The sequence below is a fragment of the Leishmania major genome, chromosome 9, assembly GCF_000002725.2.
Source record: "Leishmania major strain Friedlin complete genome, chromosome 9".
In the NCBI taxonomy this organism is placed as follows: Eukaryota; Euglenozoa; class Kinetoplastea; order Trypanosomatida; family Trypanosomatidae; genus Leishmania; species Leishmania major.
This window is the reverse complement of record NC_007250.2, coordinates 196,733-219,685: the sequence shown is the minus strand read 5'-3', so window position 1 is coordinate 219,685 and position 22,953 is coordinate 196,733. Positions and strand designations below refer to the sequence as shown.

At 62.3% G+C, this 22,953-nt stretch overlaps 6 protein-coding genes across 6 annotated transcripts; all 6 read right to left on the bottom strand.

Moving 5' to 3' along the window:
• Positions 1-3,023: 3,023 nt before the first annotated feature.
• LMJF_09_0520 (conserved hypothetical protein) lies at positions 3,024-5,339 on the bottom strand (the record flags this gene model as incomplete). The annotated part of the gene is made up of 1 exon (XM_001681174.1): positions 3,024-5,339. One exon carries the CDS (start codon positions 5,337-5,339, stop codon positions 3,024-3,026), a length of 2,316 nt encoding a protein of 771 aa, XP_001681226.1.
• An 835-nt stretch (positions 5,340-6,174) lies between these two features.
• Positions 6,175-7,425, bottom strand: LMJF_09_0510 (conserved hypothetical protein; the record flags this gene model as incomplete). The annotated part of the gene is made up of 1 exon (XM_001681173.1): positions 6,175-7,425. One exon carries the CDS (start codon positions 7,423-7,425, stop codon positions 6,175-6,177), a length of 1,251 nt encoding a protein of 416 aa, XP_001681225.1.
• Positions 7,426-8,255: 830 nt separating this feature from the next.
• On the bottom strand, positions 8,256-12,767 carry LMJF_09_0500 (conserved hypothetical protein; the record flags this gene model as incomplete). The annotated part of the gene is made up of 1 exon (XM_001681172.1): positions 8,256-12,767. One exon carries the CDS (start codon positions 12,765-12,767, stop codon positions 8,256-8,258), a length of 4,512 nt encoding a protein of 1,503 aa, XP_001681224.1.
• Positions 12,768-14,020: 1,253 nt separating this feature from the next.
• Positions 14,021-15,256, bottom strand: LMJF_09_0490 (conserved hypothetical protein; the record flags this gene model as incomplete). The annotated part of the gene is made up of 1 exon (XM_001681171.1): positions 14,021-15,256. One exon carries the CDS (start codon positions 15,254-15,256, stop codon positions 14,021-14,023), a length of 1,236 nt encoding a protein of 411 aa, XP_001681223.1.
• Positions 15,257-16,284: 1,028 nt separating this feature from the next.
• On the bottom strand, positions 16,285-18,504 carry LMJF_09_0480 (conserved hypothetical protein; the record flags this gene model as incomplete). Its single annotated transcript, XM_001681170.1, has 1 exon — positions 16,285-18,504. The coding sequence occupies one exon, from the start codon at positions 18,502-18,504 to the stop codon at positions 16,285-16,287; it is 2,220 nt and encodes a 739-aa protein (XP_001681222.1).
• A 2,433-nt stretch (positions 18,505-20,937) lies between these two features.
• On the bottom strand, positions 20,938-22,896 carry LMJF_09_0470 (putative serine/threonine protein phosphatase; the record flags this gene model as incomplete). The annotated part of the gene is made up of 1 exon (XM_001681169.1): positions 20,938-22,896. The coding sequence occupies one exon, from the start codon at positions 22,894-22,896 to the stop codon at positions 20,938-20,940; it is 1,959 nt and encodes a 652-aa protein (XP_001681221.1).
• Positions 22,897-22,953: the final 57 nt, after the last annotated feature.

Below are 22,953 nucleotides of genomic sequence, written 5' to 3'. Positions count from 1 at the left end.
TGCACGATGACACACACAAACACACACACACACATGCACACACACACACACACAAATACACACAGATGGCCGCAGACACAGGCCCACCCCGCGACGCCCTCCCTACCTCCCTCCTCCCACGTTGACAGTATGAGAGGTCGGGGTCCAGGTAGGGCGGTGCCAAAGGACGGAGGGAGGGGAAGGGGGGGGGAGAGGTTCGGTTAGTGTAAGTGGGTTGAGCGTTGGAGAAGCGGATGGACACACACACACACACACCCACGCAAGAAAACGGATTGAAACAGCAACCCGTGATCGTCACTAGGGCGACCAACGACAACAACCATATACGAGGAATAAGAAGAGCGTCAGCGCCAGCATCATCACCGTCACCGGCGTTACACAGCACTGCACTGCACGCTCGCTGACAACGCGACGGGAGGCGAAAGACGGGGGAGACAGAAACGGCGAGTCGACGTAAAACATAAAGGGCGCGAGAGAGGTACGACGCTTGCCTCGCTCTCTCTTATACGATATAAAACCAACCGCCAACAACAGAAGGGGAACATACAAGAAGAAGAGAGACGTGCGTGCGCCGACACACACACACACAGACACGCACGCACAGACGTGTACGGATGTACAGACAGGAACGAATGATGGAGACCCCCCAAAAAAAAACAACAACAACAACAGAGGGAACAGAAGAAGAACAGCTCTACGTGTGCATGCATTCACATGTACACACATACACATACACGGTGAAGGTAGGCAAGTCGTAACATCTCTCCCTTCCCTTCCCCACAAAGGATGCACTCGCCTACGTGCATCGTGCATGAGGGCAAGGCGCTACAGGAATGGACGCCGCTTCTCGTCCCTTCAACGCGCCTTGCACGCTGAAGAAGCAATGCTTTGCGCTCCCCCCTCTATCTCTGAGAGCACCCTTACTGGGGAGGGGCGAGGAGGTGGTGCGTGCCGTGTTGTATTGCGCCTCCCCCTTCCCCCCTCCCCCCCCCACAACTCACCTTGCTCTCGCATCTCTCGCTGTCCGAAAGAGGACTGCACTCGGGGGTTTGGGCGAGAGGAAAAAGTGGAGTGGAGCGTGGCTGTAAGGGAGAGGAGAGCGAGATCGCCCCGCTCGACTGACGGAAACAGACAAAACCGCGAATGGCAGGCACAGAGCCCTCTCCCTACCAAACAAAAACAACAACAACAACCAGAAAAAAAAGGCGTTGGATCAATGGACACGGAAACACGTAACAGAGGAGATGCACGAAGAGGGGGGAGGTGGGGGCAAAACGACGACGACGATGACAATGATGTTGATGCTGACGATGTTGATGATGGTGATCGTATCTACCGCCATTTATGAACGCCAGAGGACCGCAACAACACAGCGGCGAAACAAAATACAAAGAAAAGCAGAGAGACAGACGCATATCTACACCAGACACGGACATCAGACAGGCAGACCAGACAGGAGTAAAGAAGGGAGGTGGGAGGGGAGGAACGCAACGACGACGACGACGACGAGAGGAACAGCACGTCGTTCATGGCGCACACGCGCGCGCTCTTTCTCTTCACGCAGGGCAGAGAAGAAGAAACCTAACCACATCAGTCAACGAAGCGTGCTGCGTTGCGATGCGTGTGGGTGGAGGGTTGATGCGCGTACATGCCTGCGACAAAGCATTCTCTGCTTTCTGCTTCACGCTCTCGCCTGCATGCGCAATACACACATGTGCCCGTGGGCTCACACGAGAGCAAGGCACCACCACCGCCACCACGACAGCAAAACACTACAATGACATCCGCTACAACGAATAGCGGCAGCCCTTGCCCCCTCCTCTTCCCCCTTATGGCTGCTGCGAAGGAAGGATACACCACATGAAGCCGTAAAAGGAGTCATAAAGACGGGATGATGCGTGGGTGGGTGGTGGCCAGCGAGAGGGAGAGAGGGCCAACAGGTAGCAACTTCCTGAGCGGTGAACACACACACACACACACACACACACATATATATATACAGGCAGCGGGGTACGCAGCCCCATCTCTTCTCGCTCCGGTCTCTCCACCCTTTTCCTCCTTCTGCACCGCTCTCTCTCTCTCCCTCTGTGACGGCGAGGGAGGAGGAGGAGGAGGCCAGACACCCACACCCTATCCCCTGCCAGTGCCGAGCCTCCCCTCTGGTGGTGGCACGGTTAGGTGCCCACGACGTCATGGGAGCGGCTGTGAGGTGGCCTGCGAGGCGGGGGGTGGGGGCATGGGTTGAGGCAGAGGGCGCGCTCAGGTCACTGAGTTGGTGCCTTGTGCCGTGGCAGGCCTGGTGTGTGTGTGTGTGTGGGGGATGGGGAGGGGGTCGAGTGGCGGCTGCGCTCCTGTTCGATGGCAGGGTAACGGACGCGTTGAAGAAAAAGAATCTCTCTATGTGTCCTGCTCGCGTGTGTGGCGATAAGGACACTGAAAAGAAACACGACAAGGACACACGCAGACACGGACGCGCTCACTCGGAAACGGACCAGCATCGCGAAAAGAATGACACCAGCGAACGAAAACAAATAAACAAAAAAGAACTATGTCGAGCACGCGCGCATGCACACACGCGGGGAGAGCGAGCGAGAGGGAACAGGGAGGGTTGATCATGAAGGGGGTGGGAGAGGCGGCGGAGTGTTTGTGCGTGTGTGTGTGTGTGTGGGCGCATAATGCGCATGTGTTCTGATGCACCAAGCCAGACACGGAAACACACACGGGCAGACACACCCGCGCAAGCAGGCGGTTCGAGGAGAGCCGGCGGTGGACCAGCGTCAAGGGATTCGGTGATCGACGGAGAAGAGGCAGCCGCAAACAAGCCCACAAGTAGAAGCAGTCGTTCTGCGAACGCGTCTTGCATAGACCGAGTTGCGGACTGGTCGACTTACTCCGCTCTCCTTCCTCGCGCAGCATGCTTCGTTCCCGTGCTACCTCGCTCCGCGCTAGGATTACCTTCACGCCACACACCCACCTACACACCTTGACCCCCTCCTCCCTGGCTTGCCTTCCTTTCTTTTCACTCAAGTGCACGCAACGCTTGCGGTTCGGCTCGACGGCGGCCCGTTGCTGCGACGTGCACTGCTCGGCGCCGACGCCGGCGGCGCGTCCTCGCCGTGTTTCTCCCTCATGAGGTCGTTAAAGACGTTCAGCGGGGTGCGCAAGTGACCATCCTTGACGGCCGGCAGCCGCCTGAGGTCGGAGTCGCGTGCGCGGAACGCGATGTAGGCGGGGCTCTGCCACGAGCGGCGCTGCTTCAGCAGCTGATCGCGCACCGGGCGCAGCACCTCGTTCGGGACTAGAGGGCTCAGCGGATCCTCTTCCTCACCCGGGCCACGCATGTTCTCGTCAGCGAGGATATCAGCGGCGTTGTTTTCGGGGGAAGGGGGGGCGGTCGACGGGCGCGGCGTTGCGGCCCCGCCGCGAGAGGCGCGGGTGAGGGCGCGCGGCGACGATTGCGGCCTCTCTAACTCCGCCCGCTGCTGGCGTTTCATTTCCTCCTCGAGCTTCTGTACGCCCTCGGCGTGGCTCAGCAGTTGCGGCAGCACCTTGCTAGAGATGAAGCCGTCAGGGATGACGTTGCTGAGACCGACGGCGTTCTCGTTCAGCTCCACGTGCGCGTAGCTGGCCGGGTACGGGTTGCGCCTCGTGCCGGCGCTCACCCCCCAATTCGAGCCGAGAACAAAGTAGCGTGGCGGGCAGGAGGTGAAGGGGCGGAGGGCCTTCATCGGCACCTGGACCTTGTTCGGCTGCTTGCTGTACACGCGGTGCGGGGCCATGATACAGTAGTAGTTCTCCTCCGGCCCTTCCTGGGCATCGAAGAAGTACTCGGCGACCGTGCCTTCACACTCGAAGCCGTGGTACTGATTCTCGTAGGTGATCGCCGAGCGCACCACGGCGGCGAAGCGGTAGCGCTCCTCCTGCGCCTTCAAGAAGGCGGCACGCGGGCGGCGCTCGTCCGACGAGTTCGTCAGCATGAGCAGCACCTTTTCGTTTGTTGCGTCGTACACCATGAGATCCATCGTGCCGGTCTTGACGGCGTTCGGGTCGTTGTTCTCGCGGTAGCGGTACGTGACGGGGGACAAGATGAGAAAGTGCGGCAGGCCACGGCGGTCAGCGACCTTGCTTCCAAATATGCTGCGGTTGGACGTGAGGGAGGGGACGTAGTTCGACTTCTGAGGCGCCCAGAACTTCTTGTAGTCCTCCAGCGTCGTCGCCTTCTGGCCAACGATCTTGTTTGGCCCCATCTGAGGCACATCGGCCGTGATGCAGGACAAGAACCAGTAGCGGAACGTTTCCTTGTCCTTCATGGGCTTGATCTTCTCCATCACAGCCCGCGCGTTGCTGCCCGTGTGCTTCATCATCGCATCCCAATCATCCATCGAGAGAATGTTGAGGTAGTTCTTGTAGGCCGCGTCCACAATCTTGGGCAGTGAGTACTGTGCCACGCGGCTGGATGAGACGTACTCGTCGTCGGCAGGCAGGCCGTGCAGGCTGGCGTCCACGCCGCCTTCGTTTGGATTGCCCATCTCTTTGTCCTTGCGGCTGCACAGAGAGGCGAGGCGGTCGATGCCGTACGCGACAAAGATGTCGTTGCGCAGCTCCACAAACGCCTCCAGCCGCTTCACCGTCGGACACTCCTCCAGTGCCTGGCGCAGCTGCGCCGCCTTTTCGCGCATCTGCTCGTACTCGACACGCTTGTTCTGCAGCACCTGCTGGCTGAACATCTTGTTGTGTGTGTCCACCTCGAACGGCTGCTCGGACTGCGTGAAGTACGTCTTGCCGCCCATCTTCTTCAGCATCATCGGCACCTCCCCGTCGCTACTGTCGCTTGTGTACTGGCCCTCTTCGAGGGTGGCGTACTGGCGGTAGAGGGCGACGGTTGCCGCGCTCTCCAGCAGCAGCGCCTGCGACGGCATGTACGTCATGAACATCTGGTGGCGCAGCAGCACGGCATTCTCGCGCTCCCAGGCCGCCAGCTCGCCGTGCGCCTCCTTCAGCTGCCGCTGCTCCTCGCTCTGCAGGATGTCGTGCTGCAGCTCCTGCTGTTTCTGGGAGAAGAAGCGGGCGCGCGCCTTGGCATCCTGCACGTACATCTGAATGTTCTCTCCATCGCTGAGGAAGGGCTTGAACCGCTGCTGCACATCGACGTTCTTGAAGGCCTCGCGCAGCTGCGCGTGGATGGCAACGCGGGCCGTGAGCTGGTCGGAGCGAGAGGACTGCAGTATCTGCTCTACGCGGCTGCTCGCCGCATCTGCGGCCAACACGGTCGGGTCACCCGCGTAATAATTCATGTCCGTCGCCATGACCGTGGCCAACGTCTGAACGGCTGCGCTCATCGTGAGGAGTCGCACAGGTGAAAGAGGCTAAGCAGCGAGAAGGCGAGGCCTTTTGAGGAGGATGCGTTCTTGTGTGCGCGTATATGTACGTGTGTATGTGTGTGCCGTCTTCTGCGTTGTGCGCATGCGCGTGTATGCGTATGTGAAGAACGAGGAGGCGCTCGGGTGGGTGGGGGAGAGGGAGAGGGAGAGAGCGTGAGGCGGGGACATGGCGAAGGAAAAAGGCAGCCAAGCTGACGCGACGCATCGGGCCACATGGGCCACAACGCTTCTCCGCCTCAGCGCGCGCGTGCGCCGTTTCCTGTTTCGATTTGTTCGTGCCTTGCGTGATGGCCGGTGCCGATGACGTGGAATCGGGGAGGGTGGTGGTGGTGTCACAGAGCAGCAGGGGTCCCTTCCGCGAACCAGGATCACCACAACAGGGGTGGGGCGGGTGCGTGCGCGTCTAGACGACAAAACAGGGGAGACCTCTCCCCCCTCTCCTCCCGGCAGACATGCAGGCAGACAGCAGACCATACAGTAAGCGAAAGGTAAAGGCGGTGATGGTGAGGAGTTCGCAGACGTGAACATGTGTCCCATGCACCCCTTCGCGCCCTGCCACGTTACGGCGTAGAGGAGCTAGCGAGAGGACGCCCGTGTGTGTGTGTGTGTGTGGGCGTGGCAAGAGGGGTTTAGAAGCACCGTTGAACGAGCACAGAACGAGGGCGTCCCCCCACCCCCGGCAGGAGACGAAGGTGGCTCCTCGCCTGCTGTACACACACACACATGCACACGCGCAGAGAGCGACAGGCCGGCATTCCCACGCGATCAAGTTGCCTCTCCCACCCTCTCTCGCTCACCGAAAGAAGTCCTTGTGATCCTCCGTCTCCTCCACCATCTCGGGCACTCCCGTGCCGTGCGCCTTCTCCAATACCTGGATCTCGTCCCAGTTGAGCAGGTCGATGTTGTCGCAGTTCTCGGGTGCGAGGTAGTTCGCCTTGCCGTGAAAAGGCACCTCCACCTTCTCGATCAGCGGCTCCGTCTTGATGTAGTCGGCCACGCTCGTTTCGCTGGCCGACATCTCCGCGATCATCTCCGCCAGCGCGACAAGGCTGTAGTCTTCCAGGTTCACGGCAAGTGCGCAGGACATGCTCAGTTGCTGCTGCTCCTCCTTAATGTCCTTGTTGCCGTCTGGAGGCGTCTTGTCACTCTCGGTGTCCGCCAACGAGGACGGACCAGGCGTCGATAGCGGCCCCGAAACACGACCGCGCGTGCTGCCACCCTGCTGCGGATGTGGCGGCGACGACGACGACGGGGCGGAGCGCTGTGGGTGCCTTTTTGAAAAGTGGCAGAGGTCGCCCCCATGACCGTCCTGCACCCCATTTCGCATCTCCGGCGGCAGCTGCACCCCCTCTTGCTCCGCTATCAGGAAGTCTGTGTACTTCTGCTGCATGTCCACAGCGTCCTGCAAGTGTTGCGCACTCACGACGGCGCGGTGTCGCACCGTCATCTTTCTCGCCCTCGCCGCAGCTGCCCCATAGCGCCGCGCGTTCCGAGATGAGACGTCACCGAACGGGTTGCTGTACTGCTGCTGGACAAGCCTTCGTTGCTGCCGCCGCGTCAGAGGCTCGTAGGCGTCGAGGACGATGGTCTGCACTGGTGTGAAGCGGTAGTTCACCTCGGAGTCGATGAAGAGGACGCGGCTTGTGTCTTGCCCTGTGCCGTTCGCCTCGTTCGCCATGATGCGCAGGTACTCGGTGTAGTTGTTCGGCGCCATGCCTCTCTTGCGGTTGCCGCGGCCTGAGCCGGCGCCGATGAACTTCGAATGGTCGTTCACGTAGCGGAACGAGACGGGGAAGTCGCGACGGTAGAACATGTTCATCATCTCCCGGTCGTGCTCCGTGTTCGTCGGCACAAACAACGCAACGGCGCACTGCAGGCGCCGCAGCGTCGTGGCCAAGTACGACGCATAGGGACGCGGCTTGACGACATACGGGCTCGCGGGGTCCACGAAGCCGATGGTGCCCTGCAGGCGTATGCCAACAATCAGCCGACTTGCCAATGGGATGACCTGCCGGCTCCCCACCAACACGATGGCCGAGGACATTGATTTCGGTGCAGGAGAAGGAGAGTACGGGCAGGAGTGCGCCCCTCGCGCCCCACCGCCGCGGTGAAGGTGGTTCGTGAACTCGCGTTTCCTTCCTCGGCTTTAGGGCGCCAAGAGTACGAAGACACTGCCAGCGTCACACGTGACACTGAAGAGACTCAGACAGATGAATCGCCGTCGCGAGACCGCAGTGCATGCTGCCTCATCCCTGCAGCGCATGTCGGCAAGAGAAAGAGAGAGAAGGAGTGGGGTGAAGGAAGCGAGTCGATATTCGGTCTGTGTACCATGTGCGTCGGTGAGACACTCCTCTCGTCTTCACCGAAGGGGCGCCGCGAACGTTTTCCAGGACACAGACTCGCCCTCCCGCCTGAGGAAAAGAGGCGGCAGCGGCGGCAGCAGCGCGTGATGCTGTGTCCTAACAGTCTTCGAGTGCATTTGTGGGGTCAGTGCGCGGCGTACGTTGGTTTCCACAGAGGTGACGTAGGAAAGGAGGAGCAACAACGCAGGCGACAGACGAAAAGAAAAAGGAAAGCAAACATACTGTACATGCGCGGGCGTGCGTATGGTCAGCACACACCGACGGAAAAAAAAAGGTGAGTGAGTGAGTGTGTGCGTGTGCACCTACATACATATGCTTAGCAATCAAGCGAGTGTGTTGCAGAGGAGAGGGGTAGGGTGGGGAGAGGACGGCAGGCGGCACGATGCGCAAGTAGGTCGCACACGCACACACATAAACGCGTCACACCGCCTCCCCCATCGCTGCGGCGTGCGCGTGTGTGCATCGTGAGCTCCCTCACGCTCCTCCTCCTTTCCCTTCCTCTCACCTGGATTCAATGCTTACAGGCCACTCCTGCTGCGGTCTTGGCGGCGTTGTTGAACTGCCGCTTGTACTTCTCCTGGCGACGCTTCTGCGCGCGCAGACGCTGAGCATAGTGCAGTGACGCTGACGGCGCTGGCGCATGCACAGTGGACGATGCCGGCGGGTGCGGTGGTCGAGCGCTGACGTGGTGCACCACCGTCGAGCCCTGCTGCGATACCCAAGGAGCAGACCCCGGCGATGCGCTTGCAACCTCTTCGCCTAGATCTAGAAGCATGACCGACGACGTCCACGTCGTTGCGAGCGCCGCGGCTGATGAGGCCCTGGTGGACGTGAGCGGTTGCTGGTACTGCGGCAGTGGCGATGTGTCGCGTTGGGTGCTTGCAGGCATGTTTGCTGCCGAGTTCAGGCCGCAGAGGATGGACACGTCGCCGTCGCGTGGCCTCAGCAGCGGCGATACAGGGACAAACGGTGTGGCCGACACGGCTGGCGTGGCTGGACGCGAAAGCTGGCGTAGCCGCGCCGCGACAGGTTTTCGGTAACATGACCTGTTGCGCACGCCGGTGAGAGACGCGCTGCTCACCACGGCCTCCATCACAGCATCCTCATCTTTCCCAGGATACCGCCCGCTCACGCCACACACGCTGGTGCTCGCGGCAACGCCTTTGTGCTGAACGCCGCGTGTCGTTGGGCCGCGCGTGGGCTGCGCATGTGAGGCGGAGGCGGCGGTGTAGAAGGACGAGAACGTCGAGGCCGCACCGATTCTGCCGTCGTCCTCGACACCCGAGACCGAACAGAACGTTTTGCACGCTCCCAATAGGCTTGCCTCCCTGCTCCTGTTCAGGATGCTTCTCCTCCCGCGGCTAGGCACTCGCGACGGGCACAGCACCGAGCTCACCGTTCGCCGCACGGCCTGTAGAGGGTACATACCTGCGACGTAGGACGTGGTAGGGGGCGTGATGACAGCGCTGCTGCTGACATCACTCGCGCCATCAAGCAGGAGTCTCGTCTCCTCTGAGACGGCGATGCGCCGCTGCGTTGCGCCAAGGCCACCTGTCATCACTGCCATGCACTGCTGCGCCACATCATCCGCCTTCACAGGTCTGCGAGACGGCGTGGCTCGCGCTAACGGGTTCACTGGCGGCTGCAGCAGGGAAAAGGTGCGATTAAGTCGCTCTTGCCGAAGGCCGGCGTGGAGGAGGTAGCATTCACGCAGCGACACAAGCCCGTCGAAGACATCAAGCGGCACGTCGTCGAGGTACTCCAGGAGAAGCTCTTCCACGTCCTCTTTCACCTGCAGCCGCGCGTCGGCGTTTTCGTCCTTCTGCGGAGGGGCGTACGCCTCGGTGCGGTGTAGCTCCCAGGTGCTGCAGGTGCTCTCAATGCCCGAAATCACGGTTGCGGAGCGGGATTGAATACGGCCGATGCGCGCTTGATAGTAGTCCGACTCTTCGAGCAGCGCCTTGTGTTCCTGTGCCTCCAGGTCGCGCTGACGTGATTCTCGCTCCCGCTGCGCCGCCGCCGCAACTTCCGCGCGTCGCTTCACGTCTGCCGAGCAGAGCTGCGCCTGACACGCCGTCAGCGGCGCTGTCATCTTGTGTGCCGCGCTCCCTTTCTGTGCCACACAGTTGCTAGCGCGTGGGCGCTTTGCCTGCTGCTGCGTCTCGACCACACTGCGTGCCACCACGTACTGATGGTCGCGCGGGGCCGCACGCACTTTGGGATCCGCCCGGAAGGCTTGGCGGAGCAAGCAGTATCGATCGTACACGTCCACGTCAAACGCGGGTGGCGGGCGCGAGAGCAGTGCGTCCAGCTGCTCCGCCGTGAAAAGCGTCAGCGGGGTCAACAGAGGGAGGAGGGGAGGCGGCGGCGGCGGCGGCGGCGCATCGCTGCCGCGGCCTGCCAGCGACGACGACCGCCCACGCACCGCTGCGCTCGCCGCCGCCGCCGCCTTCGCCTGCGTCCTCTTCTGCGCATCAAAGCAGACGCGGACGAGAGTCCAGAACTCGACGAGCTGCGCCTCCGTCACGGCGGCGATGTCGCGGTAAAAAATGAACGGAAAGACGAAGAACTTCTCGTGAAAGGTTTGCGGCCCAACGTGCTCCGTTGTGCCGCGGTACACCCACTCCTCCTCCGCGATGGCGATGTGGGCCGCCGCGGGGAGGCGGGTGGGGAAGAAGAGCTCGAGCAGCTGCAGCACGAAGAGCACGAACGCCCGCTTGTCCAGGAGACCCTCCTTGTCATGTGGCAGCTCGTCATAGATGTCGCGCAGGGCCTGACGTACCAGGCTGGACCGCCGCAGCTGCCGCCACGCCTGTTGAACCGAGGTGGCCAGATTGGTGCCAAGGGCCGGGTACAGACCTTCCCAGCAGCGGCAGCCGCTCATAGTCGACGCAACGGGGATACGATGGGCGTAGGACTTACGCAGTGACGGCGCGTGCTCTTGCAGCTTCAGCACCGGGTGCGGGATGGCCGGCACCCCAGCAAGCAGTCCTTCCGTTGCCGGCGTGTACTCTGGAGCGCTTCCGCCGGCGCGTCCAATTACGTGGGTGCCAGCACCGCCGTGGCGCACCCGTTCCTCCTCGTACAACGCCCGGCAGTACAGCTTGAAGTGAATGAGCAGGCGACTCTGCCGGTAGCACCCGAGGAAGCGACGCGTTGTCGTGGTTGCATTGCTCGCCTGCTGGCCGTGTTGTTGCGACTTCGCTCGCAGAGGCGACGGGCCGACAATGCTGGGGTTCCGACATTGGCTCTCGACGATCTCGGCGTAGACGTTGATGTTCAACACGCCGTCGTACACGGGTCGCGACCCTCGCGAGGTGGCCTCGTCGCCTTCCTGCCCCCGCCGCTGGCGTCGACGGGCTTTGCCGTTGTCATTGAGCAGCGGTAGACGCGTCACCCTCTTACTGGCTTGCTTGACCTCGGCTGCAACATGAATGTCGCGCAGCGCCGAAACTGTCGGCGACGTGCACTGTGACGAGGAGGAAGACGATGCCGAGGCGGCGCCTGTTAAGGAGTTGTCTGAGCCAGAGAGGGCCAGATCCTTGTAGCACACATGACGGCGGCCAATGCTGTGCAACCAGCGCAGCTTGTGCGTTCGGCGGTTGACACAGCGTGCGAGGCGGCGCATCTGCGCTTGGCGGTCATGGTGCTGAGAGGTGCCCGTCGAGATCTTGGAGTTGCTGCGGCGAACATCTTCACGGATACCACCACCATCGCCCGCGTGCACCACCCCACGCGCCTGCGAGTTGTCGTACTTTTCCGTCTTTTCAAGTGCGCCCTCGTCGCTGTCCTCGTCGCTGTCCTCGTCCTCCGAGTCGGGCCACATGGCGATGCGCGGATCAGGAGAGACGCGAATGAACCCTCCCGGCGGCAGAGGCGACCGCCAGACATACTGGAGCCCGTACAGGTTCTCCGTGCCATCCGTGCACGCCATTGCGGCTTCCTGCCTGCGAACCCCAACGTTGTGGCGGTGCTGCTCGCCGTCAGTGGCTGCCGTCGCCACGCCCGCAGATTTGGGTGTGCCTTGGTGGTGCCTCGGTGCTTTTACACCGTCTTCGATGGCCGCCGCCCGCTTTTCCACGGCGAGCGGGTCACGGACGGCGGAGGCGCGCATCAGCGCTGCTGCACGTGTCACATCGCAGTTCGCCATCTCGACGGCCCACGTACCCGGCGGCAGCCAGGGGCGCTGCCATAGCGGCGTCGTTGGCATCTTCGGCTTGCGCAGCGTCAGCTGCCACATGATCAGAGCTGCTGACGCGGGCAGGTCGCCATCGTGCTGTCCCCTCCGGCGCGCGGCCGCGCTGCTCTTTTCGGTCCGTGGAGAGGAAAACACACACAGGTCCGGCGATAAGTGATGTCGCGTGGTGGGGAGAGAGCACCGCTGCTCGTCCATCACGGCATCCGTGATGGCGGTCTGCATCGGCACATCGACGCGGCCGGCGACGATGTCGCGAGCAAGGCGCTCCTTGAGCTCGTACGGGGTGTCGCGCGAAAACCGGCGGAGGGAGGCGAGGTGCTGCTTGACGGCGCGCTCTTGCTGTTGCTGCTGCTGCTCTCGCATGTGCTTGGCAGGAGGCATGACACCGAGTTCCACGTGCTGCACGCTCGCCAAGGCAGAGGCATTGATTATGGAGTGGGGGTGCTTCGCCGAGAAGTGCGACGCGATTTCGTCGTGCCCAACGCGGAAGACGACATGCTGCGCCATGACAACCACTTCGTCCACCTCTTCCATCATCGGCGCTGGCGCTTGCCGCTGCCGCGCGGCGTGCTCGGCCGTGCCGACGTGGTACGGTGCAAAGGACGAGGAGAGGGCTGCGATTCCGCGGGCCGCGCCGTGCACCTCTTGTCGGTGCACAACGTCGCTCTTGGGTGGACGCAGCTCCGCCTTTTCCAGTTCGTCGTCCATCCAGAGCCGCTCTCTCCATACCTTCCGCACCTCCATCTCTGCTCCAGAGGACAGCAGCTCCGGCTTGTCGCGCAACAGCCGCAACTCTTCGTGATAGCCCTCTGTGCTGAGCTGCATGAGCCGCTGACGGTACGCGGTGTCAACGAGGATGCGCTTCCACCACGGCAGCACGCGCGTGCCGGCTGTGGGCCGCGACGGTAAGGCGTCGCCGCTGCTGCTGCTGCTGCTGCTGCTGTGCCAGGGAAAAAGTGATGGGGCTTGTGGCGCCTCTGCATCCCCGCCATCGTCGGCTGGCGCGTACGGTGCAACGGACTTCGAGGATGTAGGGAGAGGTCGAGGGGAAGCGGGTGCGACTGCACTGTGCGCCTCGGGAAAGAGGGACGCTGATGTCAGGCGGGCAACAGCCGTCCGCAAGTTTGTCTTCTGAGCTGAGAGAGCGAGACTGCTAAGCGGCGGTGGAGGCGAGGGGCGGTTGAGTTTCCGGCGCCGTAGCCAAGTCGGGGCGGCGGTTGCATGGGCGCCTGCGCCGGTGGAAGGGACGCTAGCGACGTTCTCCTGCCCGCTGCTCGCACTCTCGGTGCTCCCTAAACCCTGAAGCAGCTGCAGTGGCAGCGACGAGGCGATGGGTGGTGCGGGAGATATATCGTCCTCCATAGTGAAAGCGGGTGGGGGTGAGGGCCAAGAGACGCACGTACGGTCGCGCAGACGGCACAGGTGGGCACAGAGGTGCACGGGTGCCCCTCTCCTCCGACAGCGATGATGATCAAACTACTGCGGTGGAAGAGGCGGGAAGAGAGGAGGTGTGTGTGCGTGATGAGGGGAGGGGGGAGACACGGAGAGACGTGCCCCTGGCACTAATCTCCAACGCGCACACGCGTGCGCACCACGGCGTGGGGTTGGTGGGCCTCGTCGACTAAGTGGGTGAGGATGGTATGCGCTGAGGGCAAACGAAAAGGAGGATGGGAAGTGGTGGTGGTGGTGTACACGGAAGGGAAGGGGGGGGGGGACGAGCGCCCGCACCTCAAACATGGCAGCAGCCGATGGCGCACAAAAGAAAACCATGCATGAATGCATGCGTGTGTGCATCACGCCACTTGGCGCTCATCACCTGGCTCACCTCGTGCATGCTCCAGAGCGCCGACTCATCCCCCCCCCCCCCCCCCAAGGGGGAGAGACAGATCGAGCCGAGAGCGCGTTGCTTTGTAGCGCATGTTCGTGTGTTAGCGCAGCCACCTTTGTGTTGCTGCGACCATGCAGCCCAAAACGCAACCAATCTGCCAGTGCGTACTTGTCGTGCACGGCACCTGCTCATGATGCGCGTGGACGTGCGTGCCGACCCTGGCACGCACTCATCGCCACTCTCTCGCGCTTCACGCAGACGGCGACGTCTTTTTGCTGTCCAGCATAGCCCTGTACGCCTCTAGGAAGCCCTTCTTCTCCTTCACGCCGACCGACACCGGCTGGCGGCGCACGCCAGCAACGCTGCTGCTCACGACCAGCGCCTGCCCTCGCTGACACATAGCGTTGCGCAGCTCCAGCAGCGCCGGCGCGGACAGCGTCCAGTGGCGCCGCGATGCGGCAGATTTGCTATCCGCCGCCGTTGACGGTGTGGCGCGCGCAAGACGCGTGCTGCGGTACGTCACCTCTGCGGTAGGGAAGAGTGGGCTTGTCCAGGCCGGCGCCGTGCTGCCGTACAGAAGCAACCCAGTGCGGAAGAGCACCGCGAAGAAGCCTTCATTATCGTTGCCAAGCACGTTCTGCAGGGCGGGCGAGTCGTACTGGATCGTGGCGAGGTGCACCACACACCCTGCCGATGCGTTGGAGGCCGCGGCAGATGTGCACGTTACCGCCGGCATGAGCAGCAGTCCACGCCCATTGCTACACGTGCCCTCGCCGAACCACCACACAGGCACCCCGGCACGCGCCGCTGCTTTCTGCACACGGTAGAGCGGCAGCTCCGTCGCCTCCGTCTTCTTCCGGATAGCCTGCTGTTCGGCGCTGTCCGACTGCTGCGCCCTGAGAAAGGCGAGGGAGCCGGTGCGGCGGGTGAAGGCCCACACTTGCCAGCGCTGCGTGGGCCCGGGCCAGAAGACGCGCAGACCGGGCGCAGCAGCTGCCTCTGTTGACGATGCGGAACCGTCCTCTCCCGCCATCGTCGCATCTGGGAAGCAAATGGCGTGGTACGGCTGCGCTAGCATCACCTCGAGCACCAAGGCGTCCCACACCGACTGCAGGTTGCACACAACGAGGTCACCCGCGCGGGCCGCACGGGAGGAACCGCTCGCTTCACACTCCTGTTGCTGAGGCTTCACCATTGCCGCTGGCTGCTGTGGAAAGATGTGTCCGATGGAGAAGAGCAGGCCACGCAGCCACGCTCGCTGCAGCGGCGCCAGGAGGAGGCGACCGAGCAGGCGGATATGGGCAACGTAGAAAAGCCATAGCAGCGTGTCTGTCACGAGCAGAAGAAGTGCAAACACGGCGCTCAAGACAAGGCGCGCGGGAAACATGCAGACGGAGCCGATTCGACCGGCGGCGGTCGGGGCCATCACAGAGGTGAAGGGGTGTATGCCCGTCGCGGCATCACCGAAGTGACGGAACTTCTCCATATGGCCCTCCCACCTGTCCGCTGTCGTTCCTCGTTCGCGTGTCTCTGCCCACTCGTTGTCTGGGATGAGTACGATGGAGATGCCCTCCTCCTCCTCCTCCTCCTCCCCTGCACTTTCCTCGCAACGGCAAACAACAAAGACGAGCTTGACGGTTTCCGACGGCCCTTTTTGATCACGGGGAGATGCGCGACGCTCCTACGAGATCGTGGTGGTACACACGGGTGCGAGAGAAGACACACACAGACACACACACACACACACACACACACAGAGACACAGACAGACAGAGAGACAGAGAGAGGGGGGAGGGGAGGGAGGAAGAGGGCAGACGATAACGGTGGGTGCAGGGCGAATGCGGAGAGAGAGAGAGAGAGAGAGAGAGAGGGGGGCGGAAAGCTCGAGGGAGGGGAGTGTCGGGAGTGTTGGGGGTTTGGGAGTGTTGGGACGCCGAGACACCCCCCCTTCCGATAGAAACGGCAAAGGACACGCCAACCATCACTGCATGTTGTCACCACCCCATCCCAACTCCCCCTCTCTGTCTGTCTCTCGTACCCTTTCATCGAAGCTTAGATGTACACGTACACACACACACACACACACACACACACGGAGGAGATATATAAGAGGAGACGGTGAGAGACGCTCGACCATAACGGGTCCGCCACGAGCTTCGGCGGCTATAGTTTGCCTTCGCCGTTGCGCTTTCATCGATAGCTTCCTCTCTTCTTGTCACTTGCATTGGCATACCTGTGTGTGTGTACGTGTGTGTGTGTGTACGTGTGTGTGTACGTGTGTGTGCCCGTGTGGCGGAATTCACGACCGCCAACACTCATCACGAGGCGACTGAAGAGAAGACCAAAGGCGGAGGTGATCACGTACCCTCAACGCCACTGCAGCACACACAAACACACACGCACACACATGCACACGCACACACATGCACCCCCGCGCTTGTGTCCGTGCATGGCATCTCGTCATTCTCTGTTTCCATTACTCTGCCAGCAGCTAAAAGGCCGTGTTGCCTTTCCTTACATGTCCGACTCCGTCGTGGAGGGCTCGACGAGGTTCATCGGCAGCAAGGCGTTGAAGTAGTGGAAGTCCAGCAACACCTCGCTGCTCTCCGGGTGCACGTGCACCAGGCGGTCAGAGAACTTGTAGTGGGCTACAATGTCCTCATTGGCGTAGGTGCGCTTCGCTGTAATGGTCGAGCCGGTCTCCATCTCGGTCGCGTCAAAGACAGCCACGATCTGGAAGTGTTGCCGGACCAGGTCAGCGCGAGACGGGAATCCGGACAGCGCGTTGGCAGCGGCACCGCCGCTACCGAGCGACGCCGCGACGTGTGGCAGCTCCAAGAAGGGGCGCAGCGGACTGCGCTCGTCGATGATGTGAATGATGTCGGCCGGATACCACAGGGAAAGCTGCCCGCGTTCACCGCGGTCGAGGTAAGTCTCCCCGGCGCAGGTCCAGCGCATCTCATGAACGCACAGATGCACCCGCTCCATCGTTTTGCCGGCATCCACGTTGGGAAAGTGGCTTAGAATGGGGACCGAGACAGCAGGCTCAGGAATGCCAGTGGGGAGCAGAGACCGCTTGCCGGCAAAGGCGACGCTGGGCTCCTTTCCCACCTCCGTCAATGGGGAGGCTGCGTAGAGGCAGCTGCCCTCCTGGCTGCTCACGGACGAGTTCGCTTTGTCCACGTCCACGTTGTCCACCGCTGCGCTGCTTTTCGACTTCGGCGACGGTGCCTTCTCTCTGCCGACCGCCTTGCGTCCTGCGCGCGTGGAGGAGGTGGCTTTCGCAGCCGACGAGGCCGACAGGAAGCGGGATGAAGCAACGGAGGTGCTCAGCGTGGAATCGTCAGAGCCAGACGACGCAGTCGACGCCCACCTGCTGGGGCCGCTTGAGGTGCCCCAGTGTCCCCCGCTTTCTGCGGACGGCATGCTGTGGCGTTTCTGGGGACTGAGAGAGCCTTCGCTGCGCTGCCCGCGATGGCGCCCTGGTCTGTCCGCCTCGTCTGTATGGCCACCACTGCCGCTCTTGTGCAGCTGTCGATTCCGCTGCGCCCGGGTCAACCCGCTTCTATCCTCTCTGCTGCTGCTCTCAGCGGAGTCGTGTGGCGCCGGCGGGGCCAGCGTGCTGTGTAGACGACGATGCGCCTTCGCATGTCGTTTCGTTGCCTTTGCAGTGTGACATTTCGCATCTGCCTCCGCCGGCGGCGGCGCTGTCCGCTGCGGCTGCCGCCCGCCGCCACCTCCGTCGTACTCCACCCCTGGCAGGAGCGGATGAATGCCGCTCCACGTCGATTCCGCGAGTTTCTTCACGGGACGCGAGTGCCGGAGCGCCTGAAGCTGCTGCTGCTGCTGCTGCTGTATGTGGTACTCTTTGAGGGGCTCTGCCGTAACGCAGAACAGGCGCAGCTTGCCGCGAGCCAGTGGAATGTGGTTGTCTACGTTGGCGACTCGAAACACCAGCCGCCACCGATCCACCCGGCCCGGGACGGTTGTCAGCGTACAGAAGTCGCTGAAGACGACGCGGTGGCCGAGCTTGCCCGTGTACTCAGCCTTGCTGACCACGAGGGCTGCGACGAGGCCGACAAACAGGATGTTCACGTACGAGCACACCATCACGATTGCGGTGCGACCGCGGTAGCACATGTGAGTGGCGTCAGTCATCGTGTCCCCGTCTTCGCCCATGTACCCGCCGTTCGCCGCTAGACTCACGACCGTGAAGTAGATGGCAGACACCACGTTCATTGCCGCCCCGCACGCCACCCCCCACGCGTAGTAGGCGGCTGTGATGAGCAGCACAATAATGAGGTAGAGGATGACGGAGTACGTGATTAGCACCGTCCACGGCTGCGAGCGAAGAAAGTAGAAGAGGGACAGGCTGCGAAAGCGAAAGGTGTGGACGCCGACCTGGCGCGTCGTGAGGTTGCCGTTGTAGTCGAAGACCGGCACCTGCCCCGTGAGCCCGGTGCTGTAGCGGGGCTTCGCCGAGCGAAACACCCGCGACATGAGCGAGGACGGGGAAGGCTCTCTCGAAAAGAGGTTCTGCACTTGCAACGCCTCACGTGACAGAAGCGGCGACGATACCGGCGCCGAGTTGGCGCCGCTGCCGCCGACCGACCCGTAGCCCGTAGGAGCAGGGAAGGGTGGCACACCGAGGAGAGAGTTCTTCAGCTCGCTGGGGAAGTCTTGCGGGTCCTTTACCGCCCGCTGCTGCGGCGCCAACGAGACACCGCGCAGCATCCTCAACAAACAGAGACGCCGACGGTGGTGTCAAGGAAGAGAGCGGAGAGGATGATGAGCGCCGTCAGTGTCTGTCCCGTCCTGCACACAGACCTCCGCCCCGCCCGCCCCCTCGACCAAAAACGTTTTTCGATCTCGGCGGCTCACGCACACGCACACGAAGAGAAGGCAAGGCGATCAAGCGCGCACCCTCCAGCGCAGAAAGGGAGGAAGATAATGCGACCGAACAGCGGTCACGCACGTCGACACGGCGTTGTAATGTCCACACACAGGAGAGGTGGAACGCAGGCAGCAGGAGACGTACCACTGCGCGACGGATACCGGCATGTGAAGTGATCGTGGTGTGGAGGGAGAGAAGAGGGTTGAACGCAGGAGAGCTGCGGAGCGAGTAAGGGAAGGGTGGTGTCGGTGGTGAGTGAGTGGCGGCTGCGCCGTCGTGTTTGAACAAACTGCCCTCCCCCCTCCCGAGACAAAATTGATGGCCGCCCAAAGCCAGACCTCGTCGTTGTGCGCGTGCGTGTGTCTAGACGCTTCCGTTCCTGCGCCAGCGCGAGGGATGAAGCGAGGGAGGGGTAGAGCCAAGACTCCTGACGAACGTGCGTGCTTGCGTGAGTGAGGGTGGGGTGGAGTGTGTGTGGTGTCCGCACCTCTGCCTCTGTGTCGCCGTGGCGCAACACAAACACCTCCCACGATACCACCCGAAGCAGCTGTGTACCTAGGCGTGAGTGCTGGCTGACCTGACACCCGGAAAGCAGAAGAGTAGCGAAAGAGGAGCACAGAGGGAGAGGGGGAGGGAAGAGCATTGGAGGGGGTCCTCCACTGAGCGTGCGGGGGCGGAGGATCGTCCGCCGCAGCGGCAGCCGCACACTCGTCTGCCGACTGCTTCGACACCATGCAGATACACCACCTTGCATATCCTTCTGCAGTCTCGACTGAAATTACTCTCCCCGATGACGAGGGGACGCCTCCGTGCGTGGTACCTCATGGCCCAGCGCACCCCCACCCTCTGTCTGGGGGGGGGAGGGAGGAGGAGGAGGAGGAGGCCAGACACCCACACCCTATCCCCTGCCAGTGCCGAGCCTCCCCTCTGGTGGTGGCACGGTTAGGTGCCCACGACGTCATGGGAGCGGCTGTGAGGTGGCCTGCGAGGCGGGGGGTGGGGGCATGGGTTGAAGCAGAGGGCGCGCTCAGGTCACTGAGTTGGTGCCTTGTGCCGTGGCAGGCCTGGTGTGTGTGGGGGGGGGGAGGGGGGGGGTCGAGTGACGGTTACGCTCCTGTTCGATGGCAGGGTAACGGACGAGTTGGGCAGGAGAAGAACATCAGGTCTCTCCCCCGAAAGGGATTAGGGGTGGGGAGGAGGGGGCTGAGGGGCAGGGGCGTATGCGTGCGTGCGTGTGCGTGTGTGTGTGGACGGAGGGGTTGCAGTGCGACGGCATGAACCTCACAAAGCAGGCGGCGACACTATGGCTGTGTGCTTGTGTGCCGCAGTGGTGGCAACGGAAACAGCAGCACACCACCAGCGGAGTTGCTATGGCCGCATGCATAGACACAGTGACGGAAAAAGGTCAGAGTAAGATGATCCGTTGGCTTGAGCGACGTCCACTTGCCGAGTTATGCTGCGTATACGCGTTAGTGATTCGAGTTCGTTGCCTTCTTCAGACGGAGAGGATGGCTCTGCAAGTGCGGCCTGGAGAACGTGCGCCGGTACCCCCACTATCACTCATTCTCGGAGAGGCTCCGGCCCACCACTCTCATGTTCTTTTCCGCCAAGAACCCGGTACAAGACAGAACCTCACGCCCAAGCACCAGCACACGGTCAGACGAACACCGCAACACGGGAGAGAAAGTGAAGGAGGTGAGCGAGCAGCATGGTTGGGCACCTCCATCTGGCGCGTGTGAGTGAGGGGTGTGCAGAGAGCGAAACCTATAAAGAAACGAAAAGCACCGACCAACCGGAAAGGGCGGGTCGGGTCGGAGCGGAGATGACGCTCGCATGCGAGGATCCCAGGAGCACGTCTATACACTTGCACACATGCACGCACACTTTTACATACATAAACACACGTACACTACCGCGCAGTCGAGAAAGTGGAAGATCACTGAGCCACATGCTGCGCGAGGGCGTCTTGTGTGTGCATGTGCACGGTGGTGGGGGCCGGGAGACCGCAGAAGGGAGTTGGAGGGGAGAAGCGCAGATGGGTGAGGGTGGTAGCGGCGCAACGGGCGGCCGCAACGTGTCACACGCCCACGCCCACGCCCACACCGACAGACCGCCAGACGAGATGTACAGCAGTGCGTGGAAGGAAGAGGGGGAGGGGAGGGGAGTAATGCGACGGACGAAGAGAAGTAGGAAATAAGACAAGACAGTCGAGATGCATACCGACACCGACACCGAGACCGACACACACACACACACACACACACACACAGGGCTTAGCGCTGATGGACATCTTCCACTTCCGCTGCGTAGTCTTCCTCCTCGTACGTGTCTGCCGTCTTCACAATGAGGCGGATCTTTCCCTCTGCGACGAGCACCACACCAGCACCATTCTGGTGGCCCACGTAGGCGCTCGTGCTAAAGATCGTGAAGACGCGGGCGCTCTTACTCAGCTTCAGTCCATCGGACTTCTCTTGATGCGCGCGAAAGATGTACTCAAAGTGGAAGTGGTCGAGGAAGTCGTCCACCGCCTTGGAGCCGAACAGGATGACGCCGGTGCCGCGCGGGTTCGAGCCGAATCCGAACCTATCGAGCTCACTCTCGTTCTCGGCCGGGTCGGCCCAGCAAGTATCCATCCCGATCTGGCGGTACATGCGGTGCTGCGGTGTTTCGCTCTCCGGCACCTGGAAGAACGACTCCATCACCGGGAAGTCGACGCTGTTCAAAATGTCGAGCCGGTCGTCGACACCGCCGCTGTAGCGCGGAATGCCGCCGTGCGTGCAGTAGATCTTGCCGTCGATGTTCGCCGTCAGCGGCAGATGGGCAAAGACCGCACTCGCGCGGTGCCACAATTCCTCACCGAGGGCGGCGCCGAAGGTGCTGTGGCACTGGGCACGGAAACTCGTGTTGCCGTAGCCGGATATGTCGCCGCTCACGAGGGTGTCTTCGTGGTTGCCGCGCAACAGCAGCACCTTGTGCGGGGCGAGCACCTTCATCGAGAACAGGTAGGCTACCACTTCAACGCTGAACTCGCCACGGTCAACGTAGTCACCGAGGAAGACGAAGCGATGCGGGGTGTAGCGCAGGTCCTGGAAGCTAATGAGGTTGTCCATGAAGTAGAAGAGGTCGCGGAAGTTGCCGTGCAGGTCGCCAAAGACGTAGCACGGCGACGTGACGGACCCGTGCCGCGGTTCATCTAGTAGTATGTGCTTGACCTCCTCGCAGAGGTTCATAAGCGTGCGGCCGAAGCCCTCTACATCGTCTGGCGAGTGCTCGCAGCCGTTGCGCACCGCGAAAGTCTTTACGATGTAGTGGTACACCGCGTTGCCGTATGAGGACATGGGCGACAACATGTTCGCGCCCCGCGCGAATTGCTGGTTGAAAAGCCGTAGCGTCTGATGAGTGATGATGGCGTCGGCGTCCAGTGAAAGGTCACGCGCGAAGAGGACGTCTCGGCGAAGATTCAGGTGCGTCACTCCAGCGCGCTGCGCGAGGCTGGAGGCGGCGGCGGCGCCACCGGCTGAGCCGGCGCGAGGGTCCTTCGGGCACGGCTCATCGTCCGTGTCGTTAACAGTGCCGCCGGCGTTGGAGACGTTTCCACGCACAAGCGCACTGCCGCGTCCGAGAGCAGAGCTCGGCCGCCCCGGGCTGAGGCTGTCCGAAAATTCCTCGTCTAGGTTCATGCTGGGAGACGCATCCGCCGCAGCGCCACCGGCGGCACTGACGCTGCCGATGGAGAAGCGCTGCGTCCGCAACGAGTTGGTATCTCGCAGGTACTTGGACGAGACCACAGGCGTGTCGGCGTCGCGCAGATCGTGGCGGCCGTACGTCTTGTCGAGCACCGAGGAGAGCGGCACCGAGAGCGCGGCGCCGTTCTCGATGACGATCACTGACATGGATATCTCGAAGCTCGGCGCCGACGGCGGCCCACTCGCGCACCCGCTCAGCCGATCCGCCGCTGCTGACATGGGGACCTCAGAGGCTGTGGAGAGGCTGCCGTTACGTTGCACGGAGACCGGGTTGGTGGCGGTGAACGCGGAGGGATCGCTGTGCGTCGCGCCGATGCCACCGCTGGTGGTTCTACTACGGGGATCGGCGCGCGTGGGCGATGAAGCGTTGCCGCGTCTGTTCGCCATGCTGCGCAGTTGCCGGCTCAGTGCGTTGTTCTCGGACTGGAGGTCGAGCACGCGGCTGATGAGCTCCTCGCGGGAGAGCTCCATCAAGTCGCTGGACATGGTCGCGGCACAAATCACCCAACACGCGGCGACAGAGGAGGAGGGGGAGATCCAACA